The sequence below is a fragment of the Arachis ipaensis genome, chromosome B07, assembly GCF_000816755.2.
Source record: "Arachis ipaensis cultivar K30076 chromosome B07, Araip1.1, whole genome shotgun sequence".
In the NCBI taxonomy this organism is placed as follows: Eukaryota; Viridiplantae; Streptophyta; class Magnoliopsida; order Fabales; family Fabaceae; genus Arachis; species Arachis ipaensis.
Genome location: NC_029791.2, coordinates 27,079,259 through 27,091,314, shown reverse-complemented (window position 1 = coordinate 27,091,314; position 12,056 = coordinate 27,079,259). Strand labels below are relative to the sequence as shown.

Here is a 12,056-nt window from a genome sequence, read left to right as displayed (position 1 = left end):
TTTCTATCATTTTGATTATTAGTTAATCTAATCAAATTTAATACTTTCTCATTTTTAAATCCCAGTCGTCACCACTCTTTTATTCTTTTAAACCCTCTTTTTAATTTTATATTTTCAACCTTCTTTTTCTATTCTTTTTTAGTAGTCATATTTTCTTTATCAAAAAGTAAATTTTAAATACTTTTTTTATATAACTCTCTATGACTCTATATATCTTTCAATTTTATTGTTTCTCTTTTTGATATTTTTAATTGTAAATTTTAATTCAAACAATTATAGTTTAGGTATTAATCTAATTTTTTATTCTCTTCATAAATTTATATATTTTATTTTATTCTCAATTTAGTGATTTTATTATTTATTTGTTTATCTTTCGTTCTATTTTATTATATGTAATTATGTTGCATATAAATTTTTAAATTTAATTGATCAATTTACTAATTTAGAATATATATTTTTTATTTTTAGAAATTATAATAAAAAATATTTTTTATCTTATTTTATTATATGTAATTTTTTATTTTTTTGTATTCGAATAATTAATATACACTTTTATTTTTTAAATTTGAATTAATATATTTTTTTGATAGTAATGTATATTATTGTTTTCTTAATATAAATTTCTGGTCCATTACTGGCCATCAGCATTGGTTTCTACAGCTCCGCCAAGCGGCGTTTTGTCTTATCTCCATCGCACTCTTTCATTTGATGACTTTGATAACGGTGGTGCTACTGCCTTGAAGAATTGATGAATAAAAAATTAAAGATAAAAAAAATTGAAGAGTGATCCAAAAATTTATAAATATTTTATTTACAGCATTAAATTTATTTATGATTATTTACAATTTCATTATTGCACCAAAGTAACCAACTTATTATGGAAAATGTTAATATATAAATAATATGATAATTAATTTTAGAATTAGATTTTAGCCAAAATAAGGTTCGGACAAATACAATAAGTATTGAAATGGTATTGGTAACTCAGAGTGTTGTGAGAGAGAAAGATGAAGTTTAGATGAATGAATGAGAGAATGAGAATGTGATTATTATGTAGCAGCTACAGTTAATAGGAGTTTATATACATATGTTGAAATACGTGACTTGCTGCACCTATTGTCACTAATTAGTTACTAACTAATTGCTAAGTGACTCTAACAAACTTTCATTATTCTGTTCTATTATCCTATCATCCCCCCCTCAAACTCAACGATTGAGGTTGCTCAATTTTGAGTTTGGACCGAAAGGTTGCAAACTGTGAAGAGCTTACTGCCTTAGTCATGACATCGACAATTTGAGCATCTCCAGGGATATGATGAATCTGGACTCGCCCTTTGGCTACATGGTCTCACACCAAATGGAGATCAATCTCAAAATGCTTTGAGCGAGAATGAAGCACAGAATTTGCAGACATTAACACAACACCTGTATTATCACAATACACTTTGGGGGTAGGTACAAGAATGTGAATTTCACAAAGTAAATTTCGAATCTAGAGCAGCTCGGCTACCACATTAGCAATGCCACAGTACTCAGCCTCTGTGCTGGAACGAGATACTGCAGCCTGCTTCTTTGAGCACCAAGAAACAGGGTTTGGCCCAAACATGACACAATAGCCAGCAGTGGATTTGCGATCCTCAATGTCTAAGGCCCAATTAGAGTCAGTATATCCTGTAAAGATCAACTCAGTAGGTTTGCATAGATGAATCCCCATGGTCCTCGTGCCTTGCAGATACCTGAGGATACGCTTTACCGCCTTCCAATGCTTATCCAGCGGAGCTTGCATAAATTGGCAGACTTTGTTGACACAGAACGCAATTTCAGGCCTGGTGACAATGAGGTATTGGAGGCTTCCAACAGCAGATCTGTACAGGCTCACATGCTCAAATGGCACACCATCTGTGGATATCAACATCAAGTTAGAAGTCATAGGGGTAGCAGCTGTAAACCCCGATTAATTAGTAGATAATTAGTCAATAAATTAGTTTTTAATAAGGAAGATTAGAAATACGAATATTATATCAAATTAGGATAGAGCTCATTGAAACAAAAATTTTAACACTAATTTCGAAGAAAACGGTCCAAGATTGGACCAAACGGGCCAAACCGATTGAACCGGACCTGAACTGGGTTGTTGGTCCAACCGGACCAACACATTAAATGAGCCCGAAAGCCCCTTTCTTCTTTATTTCACTTGCAGCAGCGTGAAAAGCCCCAGGGAGAAGAATACTCCCGAACCCCCTACGGCAAATTTTCAACTCCCATAACTTCTCCGTCTGAGCTCCAATCGCCGCACCGTTTACGGCCACGCGTTCACCGCGTCGAGCTCTACGTTTCTACTGGAACAATTTCATAGGTAACTTGTTATTTCACCTCGGTCTCTTCTTTCCCCCAATTTTTGAAATTTGAGAAGGAATGTTGAATTTCTTTAATTTCTGGTGTTTTAGGATCCAATTAGCTTGAGGGAAATGTTCACTCTTGCTTATGTGAAGCTTGGGTAAGGTGAGAATACGATAATTCTATTTTATTTTCATTGAATTTTAGCTTTGAGTATTAAATTGGATATATATGTGTTATGAATGTGTATTAGGTTGTGAATAAATAATTGGAGCTTGAAATTGTGAATACTGGAACTTGGAGGAAGCTGACTAGTTGAATTTTGAGAGGCTGTCTTGATTTTGAATAAATAGCTTTGGTCGTTACGTGGAAATCAGCCAAGGTATGGTTTAGGTTTCTTGCATTTAACATATAATGTTGTTTTAAACTTAGGGTAGATGACCATAGGATAAGTTGGAATGCAGGTGTATATTTAATGTTTAGTAATTGGTTGATGAACATGCTTGGTTTGGTTTGGTGATTTTGTTTGTAAGATGATATTGGTTGTTAGATGGATCTTTGAAAGGATATGTGATTGAATTGTTAATTGTATGGTTATATTTTGGTTTGGTTGAATGGTGATTGATGAAAAGATATGGAGCTTGTTGAGGATAGTTGTTGGTAATTTGAGTTGGTGTAATAGGTTTGAAAATGATTGGAATGGAAGTTTTGAATGAAAAATGAGGTTTTGAAGAATTTACAAAAGTTAGTTTTTGGCCGAACTTCGACGAGGTATAACTTGGCCTTCGGACCTTCAATTTGTTTCTAACTTGTTTTAAAATAAAAATTGGGTTTATGATGTTTATGCCACTCAAAGAACGGTTGAAAAATGTTGCAAATCGAATAAGTTATGTTGGTTGGAAGATTAAGTTTATAAACAGTCCCTTAACAGGATTTTGCAGCTTTGTTTCCTCAACTCTGCTACTACATCTGCTTCTGGGTTTTTTCAAAGAACATACGCCCACGAGTACGCATGGAGTGGATTTTCAGTGATGCGTAAGTCACGAGTCCATGCATGCGCGTAAGGGATAAACAAGCATGTCCACGCGTACGCGTGACCCACACATACGCGTGACATAAAGATTTCTCCTACATGTACGCATGACGAGGGACACGCACGCGAGCTGCGTTTTTACAATTCCATGCGTACGCGTGGCACCTTTTCCAGCAAACATGATTTTAAGGTTTTTGAAACCTATTTCAAATTACAAAACCTTTATTTTCATTCCATTGGTCATAAATAATAGTGTTAAACTTGATAATCAGATAAAGCTAGGAAATAGGGATAACTTGAAGGTGAAGTAAAGTTGAAAAGAGATGAATTGATTATGAGATGTTATGGATAAGTCATATATGATACTTTACTAGATGTTCTGATGAAAGATTATGTATGAAATTTGGCTTGAATGATTTAATGATCTGAGATACGAGATTCCCTGGATAAAGTGTCGTGACTTGCCACCACGTGTACCAGGTTGAAAACTCGATACTCTGTTGACCTTACGACGTAAGTGTGACCGGGCACTATATAAATTCCCGGGAATGTTACCCCCATTGAGCAATATTGATTATTTGAGAAAAAGCTATGCATAGACTCTTGGGGATGCACGTCGGGGGACAGTCTAAGTTCAATTCAGACTTGTCGGGTTGGCTGGATAACCGACAGATGAGCCTTATCAGCGATAGGACAGGCATGCATCATATGCACATTACTTGAATTACTTGATTGTGCTTTAATTGGGTGTGCCTAGATGTACTTGCCATGTTAAATGTGTATTTGTTACCTGTAATAATTGTAACTTTCTTGTGCTTGCCTTTATCTATTTATTTGTCTGTGAAAATGCATGATGAAGTTGGAGGTATGTAGGAATGGCAGTATGGGACTTAGATTTAAGGTTAAGTTAAGTTAGGTTTAAATATTCTTAGAAAACCGCATTTTATGGCTCCTGTTTAATACTTTAAGCTCTATAATCTGAGTGTCAGCGTTCTAGGATTGCCTCTGGCATTCCCAGGACCTTATATATTATGTGTGTGACACCTTTACCATACTGAGAACCTCCGGTTCTCATTCCATACTATGTTGTTATTTTTCAGATGCAGGTCGAGAGACATCCCGTTAGGCGCTGGACCTCTGAGGCGAAGTGGTTACTGGGTTATTTTGTTGTGTAGTGATGTATATATATGTACTTAGCTTTCTCTCTGCATAACTTATTCTTTTGATCCTCTTAGAGGTTTATGGAGAGACAGGATTGTGTATATGTACTTTTGGGTTTTGGATATGTATGTATATATATATATATGTAAATATTCTCCCGCCAGTCTTAACTTCGCAGGCTGAGTTAGGAGCTTGTTGTTTTGTATGTTTGGCACTCTATTCCTACTTCCATTACCTTATATTTAATAGTTAAGGTTTTCTTAGCACGCAAGTTAACTCGTTTCTTGAGCGTTGCGCTTTTATTTCGTGATTTCTATTTCCTCTATTCTTTAAGGCTCCTAGCATATTATAATTCTTCTGCTATTATATGTACTCGTTTTATTTTGGAGGTCGTAATACCACACCACCCCTGTTTAACGACTTAAGCGTAAAGCTTAGTGTGGTAAGGTGTTACATTATGGTTTCAGAGCAATTCGTTCCTATAGAGCCTTGAAGATAGGCTGATTGGGCTTCTGTGCATTCTCTGTATATGTGTTTATGTGCTATTAGGATATCTGACTGATATATATGGCGTAAACATTTGTGAGCATGCATTTGGAACTTAAAGCATTAGACTTGCGATATTGAGATTGATTAACTTAATATCACTTGTTTGGTGTGTATAGGGACCATATGTCGACTCACGGACGCGGTCGCGGGCGAGGTAGAGGTAGAGGTAGGATAGGCACCGTTACTCCTGCCCCCCACAGGGACTGATCCAGTAGACTTTATGGTTGCCTTCGAAAAAATATGGCTGCAGCTATGTAGGCAACTACTGAGGCACTGGGTGATCAGATAAATCAGGGTAATCATGGGAACAATAATGATGAGGACTGTCCTATGACACTTGCTGCATTTCTGAAAGTTCACCCTCCAACTTTTAGGGGAACCTCAAATTCCACTGATGCAGATAATTGGATTCAGGCTATGGAAAGGGAGTTACAGGGACAACAGTTTCCTGAAGAGCAATGGGTTGAATTTGGAACTTATTAGTTGCAAGGTGAAGCTCAGTATTAGTGGCAGGGAACACGGCGTATCCTACAGCCTGATGGTGCTGCGATTCCTTGGGAGGTTTTTCGGACAGAATTCTATAGGAAATACTTTCCTAATTCATCCAGAAATACTAAGGAACTTGAATTAATGCAATTAAAGCAGGGACAGATGACTGTTGTTGAGTATACTAGTAAATTTGAAGAGTTATGTTGCTTTTCTCGTATCTGTCAAGGTGCGCCTGAAGATTTTGCTGAATGGAAGTGTATTAAATATGAAGGAGGTCTTCGTAGCGATATTCTGAGCTTCGTTGCCCCAATAGAGATCAGGGTGTTTTCTGAATTGGTGAATAAGAGTAGGGTGGCTAAGGATTGTGTGAGGAAGGCGGCAGCAGAGAAAGGAAGTTTGAGGGTGCCATTTCTGAGGCCTTCAGGGAAGAACTTTGCTCTGAGAGGTAGGAATTTCAAGTGTGGAGGCTTTGTTCCGCAGCAAACTCAGGGTCAAGGAAATTACAAAAGGCCGAATACTAATGCTAGTCAAGGAAAACAGTTTGGGAAGCAGCCACAACAGGATCTGAATTGTCAGAAGTGCGGAATGTATCATCCTGGAGTTTCGTGCTGATTAGGACTTGGAGTATGCTATTCCTATGGACAGCCCGAGCATATAGCCACTAATTACCCGGGGAAGAAGAAGTATGAGACTGGTAGGGTGCAGCAGCCGGGGAGAGTGTATACCACTTCTACAGTAGATGCTGAGGGATCTGAGACACTGATTAGAGGTAATTGTGAAATGGCTAGTAAAATCTTGAATGCTTTATTTGATTCAGGAGCAACTCATTCATTTATTGCATTTTAAAAGGCCAATGAGTTAGGACTGAGAATAGTGATTTTAGGTTATGATTTGAAAGTATATAATGCTACTCATGAAGCTATGGTGACTAGGATAGGATATCCACAAGTTTTCTTTCGAGTACAACAGCGTGAATTTGTGCATGATTTGATTTGTTTGCCTATGACTGGTCTTGATCTCATCTTGGGATTGGATTGGTTATTCAAGAATCATGTTTTGCTTGATTGTTCTGAGAAGTCAGTACAGTTTATGTCGGAAAGGTCAGAAGCACCAGTTGTGGTGAATAGTTACTATTTGAATTCTATGATAGTAAACTGTTCTGGAACTGAATGTCAGGGTATTATGTTATTAACTGCAGGAGTATCAGGCGATGATCAGAGTTTAGAGCAGATTCTGGTTGTATGTGAATTTTTAGATGTGTTTCCGGATGATATTAATGAATTTTCACCTAATCGGGAGGTTGAATTTGCAATTGAGTTGGTGCCTGGAGCCGGTCCGACTTCTATTACTCCTTACAGGATGTTACCTTTAGAAATGACTGAATTGAAAGCTCAGCTGGAAGATCTGTTGGGTAAGCATTTTATCCGACCAAGTGTTTCTCCGTGGGGAGTGCCAGTGTTACTGGTAAAGAAAAAGGACGGGAGTATGCGCTTGTGTGTTGATTATCGGCAATTGAATAAGATCACTGTGAAGAACAAATATCTGTTACCTAGAATCGATGACCTAATGAATCAGTTACAAGGTGCCTGTGTGTTTTTTAAGATTGATTTGCAATCCGGGTATCATCAAATAAGGGTTAGAGATGAGGATATTTCAAAAACTGCTTTCAGGACGCGTTATGGCCATTATGAGTATACAGTGATATCTTTCGGGTTAACTAATGCCCCGACAGTATTTATGGATTATATGAACAGGATTTTCCGACCGTATCTGGACAAGTTTGTTATTGTCTTTATTGATGACATTCTTGTTTATTCTAAGACTGAAGAGGAGCATGCTGATCACTTGCGAACTGTGCTGTAAATTCTGAGAGATAAGAAGTTATATGCTAAGTTATCTAAATGTGAGTTTTGGAAGAGTGAGGTAAAGTTTCTCGGCCACGTGGTGAGTAAGCAGGGAATAGCTGTGGATCCTGCTAAGGTGGAAGCAGTGATGAATTGGGAGCGACCAACTTCAGTGACAGAGATCAGAAGTTTTCTAGGTTTGGCGGGGTATTATCGCAGATTCATTAAGGGATTTTCACAGCTTGCTTTACCTTTAACTAAGTTGACTAGGAAGGATACACCTTTTGTTTGGACTCCAAAATGTGAAGAGAGTTTCCAAGCATTAAAGCACAGGTTGACTACTGCACCTGTATTAGTATTACTTGAACCAAGTGAACCATTTGAAGTGTACTGTGATGCATCTCTAAAGGGTTTGGGGTGCGTTCTGATGCAGCACCAGAATGTTGTAGCATATGCTTCACGGCAATTAAGGCCGCATGAGATGAACTATCTAACACATGATTTGGAACTTGTTGCTGTTGTGTTTGCTTTAAAGATCTGAAGGCACTACCTCTATGGAGTTAAGTTTCATGTTTTCTCAGACCATAAGAGTTTGAAGTATCTTTTTGAGCAAAAAGAGTTGAATATACGTCAAAGGAGGTGGATGGAGCTTCTGAAAGATTATGATTTTGAATTGAATTATCATCTAGGAAAAGCGAACATTGTGGCAAACGCCTTGAGTCGGAAGTCTTTATATACAGCTTGGATGATGCTATGGGAAGAAGAGTTACTAAGGAAATTTCAAGGTTTGAATTTGGGAGTTAGAGAAGAATCTGGAATTCTGTGTTTGAGTCAATTGCATATTTTAAGTGATTTTAAATCAAAACTTCTAAAGGCTCATCGAGACAGTGAAGCGTTACGGAAGGTATTACTAGCAGTTGAACAGGGAAAACAGTGAAAAGTGTCAGAAGGACAGGATAGTTTGTGGAGGTTTAAGAACCGGATTGTTGTGCCAGATATTGGAGACCTGCGACAGAGTATCTTGAAGGAAGCTTATAAGAGTGGATTCTCAATTCATCCAGGAAGTGCCAAAATGTATAAAGATCTGAAAGCGATGTTCTGGTGGCCAGGTATGAAGAATGATATGGCATTGCATGTATCTAAATGTTTAACGTGTCAGAAAGTTAAGATTGAGTATCAGAGACCATCAGGGACCTTTCAGCCTTTGGAGATTCTACAATGGAAATGGGAGAGTATCGCAATGGATTTTGTGATAGGTTTGCCTAGAACCCAGTCTGGTTGTGACGCTATTTGGGTGGTTGTGGATCGACTGACGAAATCAGCTCACTTTCTTCCTATCTGAATAAGTTGCACAATGGAGGAATTAGCTCGAATGTATATCAAAGAGATTGTCAGGTTACAGGGCGTGCCTTCTACCATTATATCTGACAGAGATCCCCGTTTTACATCAAGGTTCTGGGGAGCTTTTCAGCGTGCATTTAGGACTCAGTTAAGCTTGAGTACTGCGTATCACCCTCAGATAGATGGTCAGTCAGAGAGAACTATTCAGACCTTAGAGGATATGCTAAGGGCTTGTGTATTGGACCAGCCGGCATGCTGGGGTCGGTATATGCCATTAATAGAGTTTGCTTATAATAATAGCTATCACGCGAGCATTGGAATGGCTCCATATGAGGCTCTATATGGCAGAAAATGTCAATCTCCACTATGTTGGCATGAAACTGGAGAAAGAAGTTTATTAGGGCCTGAGATGATAGCTGAAACCAGTGAACAGATAAAGAAGATTCGTAACCGAATGCTTATAGCCCAAAGCCGTCAGAAGAGCTATGCAGACCAAAGGCAGAAGCCTTTGGAATTTGAAGAAGGAGAACATGTCTTTCTGAAGGTAACACCAACCACTGGAGTGGGAAGAGCTATTAAGACTAAGAAACTGAATCCCCGTTATATTGGACCGTTTGAGATCCTGAAGAGAATTGGGCCAGTGGCTTATAGAATTGCCTTACCACTGTATCTTTCGAATTTGCACGACGTGTTTCATGTGTCACAGCTTCGGAAGTATACTTCTGACACGAGTCATGTTCTGGAACCAGAACCAATCCAAGTAAGAGAAGATCTAACACTTCCAGTAATTCTAGTGAGAATTGATGATACTAGTATTAGACAATTACGCGGAAAGGAAGTATCATTGGTAAAAGTATAGCTTGGAGAATTGATGATACTAGTATTAAACAATTACGTGAAACAATAATTTTGACACTAATTTCGAAGAAAATGGTCCAAGATTGGACCAGACGAGCCGAACCGATTGAACCAAACCCGAACCGGGCTGTCAGTCCAACCAGACCAACACATTAAATGAGCCCGAAAGCCCCTTTCTTCTTCATTTCACCTGCAGCAGCATGAAAAGCCCCAGGGAGAAGAATACTCCCGAACCCCCTACGGCAAAATTTCCAACTCCTGTAACTTCTCCGTCCGAGCTCCAATCGCTGCACCGTTTACGGCCACATGTTCACCGCGTCGAGCTCTACATTTCTACCGAAATAATTTCATAGGTAACTTGTTATTTCACCTCAGTCTCTTATTTCCCCCAATTTTTGAAATTTGAGAAAGAATGTTAAATTTCTTTGATTTCTGATGTTTTAGGATCCAATTAGCTTGAGGGAAACGTTCACTCTTGCTTATGTGAAGCTTGGGTAAGGTGAGGATACGATAATTCTATTTTATTTTCATTGAATTTGAGCTTTGAGTATTAAATTGGATATATATGTGTTATGAATGTGTATTAGGTTGTGAATAAATAATTGGAGCTTGAAATTGTGAATACTGAAACTTGGAGGAAGCTGACTAGTTGAATTTTGAGGGGCTGCCTTGATTTTGAATAAATAGCTTTGGTCATTACGTAGAAATCGGCCAAGGTATAGTTTAGGTTTCTTGCATTTAACATATAATGTTCTGTGAAAACTTAGGCTAGATGACCATAGGATAAGTTGGAATGCAGGTGTATATTTAATGTTTAGTAATTGGTTGATGAACATGCTTGGTTTGGTTTGGTGATTTTGTTTGTAAGATGATATTGGTTGCTAGATGGATATTTGAAAGGATATGTGATTGAATTGTTAATTGTATGGCTATATTTTAGTTTGGTTGAATGGTGATTGATGAAAAGATATGGAGCTTGTTGAGGATTGTTGTTGGTAATTTGAGTTGGTGGTAATAGGTTTGAAAATGATTGGAATGGAAATTTTGAATGAAAAATGAAGTTTTGAAGAATTTACAAAAGTTGGTTTTTGGCCGAACTTCGACGAGGTATAACGTGGCCTTCGGACCTTCAATTTGTTTCTAACTTGTTTTAAAATGAAAATTGGGTTCATGATGTTTATGCCACTCGAAGAACGGTTGAAAAATGTTGCAAATCGAATAAGTTATGTTGGTTGGAAGATTAACTTTATAAATGGTCCCTTAACAGGATTTTGCAGCTTTGTTTCCTCAACTCTGCTACTGCATCTGCTTCTGGGTTTTTTCAAAGAACATATGCCCACGCGTACGCGTGACGTGGAGTGGATTTTCAGCGATGCGTAAGCGATGAGTCCATGCGTGCGCGTGACATGAAGATTTCACCTACGCTTACGCATGACGAGGGACACGCACGTGAGCGGCGTTTTTACAATTCCACGCGTACGCGTGGCACCTTTTCCAGCAAACTTGATTTTAAGGTTTTTAAAACCTATTTCAAATTACAAATCCTCTATTTTCATTCCATTGGTCATAAATAATTGTGTTAAACTTGATAATCAGATGAAGCTAGGAAATGGGGATAACTTGAAGGTGAAGTAAAGTTGAAAAGAGATTAATTGATTATGAAATATTATGGATAAGTCATATATGATACTTGAATGGATGTTCTGATGAAAGATTATGTATGAAATTTGGTTTGAAAGATTTAATGATCTGAGATACGAGATTTCCTGGATAAAGTGCCGTGACTTGCCACCACGTGTACCAGGTTGAAAACTCGATACTCTGTTGACCCTACGACGTAAGTGTGACCGGGAACTATATAAATTTCTGGGAATGTTACCCCCATTGAGTAATATTGATTATTTGAGAAAAAGCTATGCATAGACTCTTGGGGATGCACGTCGGGGGACAGTCTAAGTTTAATTTAGACTTGTCGGGTTGGCTGGATAACCGACAGATGAGCCTCATCAGCCATAGGACAGGCATGCATCATATGCACATTACTTGAATTACTTGATTGTGCTTTAATTGGGTATGCCTAGATGTACTTGCCATGTTAAATGTGTATTTGTTACTTGTAGTAGTTGTAACTTTCTTGTGCTTGCCTTTATCTGTTTATTTGTATGTGAAAATGCATGATGGAGTTGGAGGTATGGAGGAATGACAGTATGGGACTTAGATTTAAGGTTAAGTTAAGTTAGGTTTAAATATTCTTAGAAAACCACCTTTTATGGCTCCTGTTTAATACTTTAAGCTCTATAATCTGAGTGTCAGCGTTCTAGGATTGCCCCTGGCATTCCTAGGACCTTATATATTATGTGTGTGGTACCTTTACCATACTGAGAACCTCCGGTTCTCATTCCATACTATGTTGTTATTTTTTAGATGCAGGTCGAGAGACATCC

General features: G+C 37.9%; 1 protein-coding gene and 1 long non-coding RNA gene across 2 annotated transcripts; one reads left to right on the top strand and one right to left on the bottom strand.

Moving 5' to 3' along the window:
- Window positions 1,493–1,930, bottom strand: LOC107606969 (uncharacterized mitochondrial protein AtMg00810-like). The gene has a single exon (XM_016308964.1). It carries the CDS (start codon window positions 1,928–1,930, stop codon window positions 1,493–1,495), a length of 438 nt encoding a protein of 145 aa, XP_016164450.1.
- Window positions 2,453–4,585, top strand: LOC110264535. The gene is made up of 3 exons (XR_002350715.1): window positions 2,453–2,502; window positions 2,591–2,719; window positions 4,471–4,585. It is a non-coding gene; the product is annotated as an uncharacterized LOC110264535 (long non-coding RNA).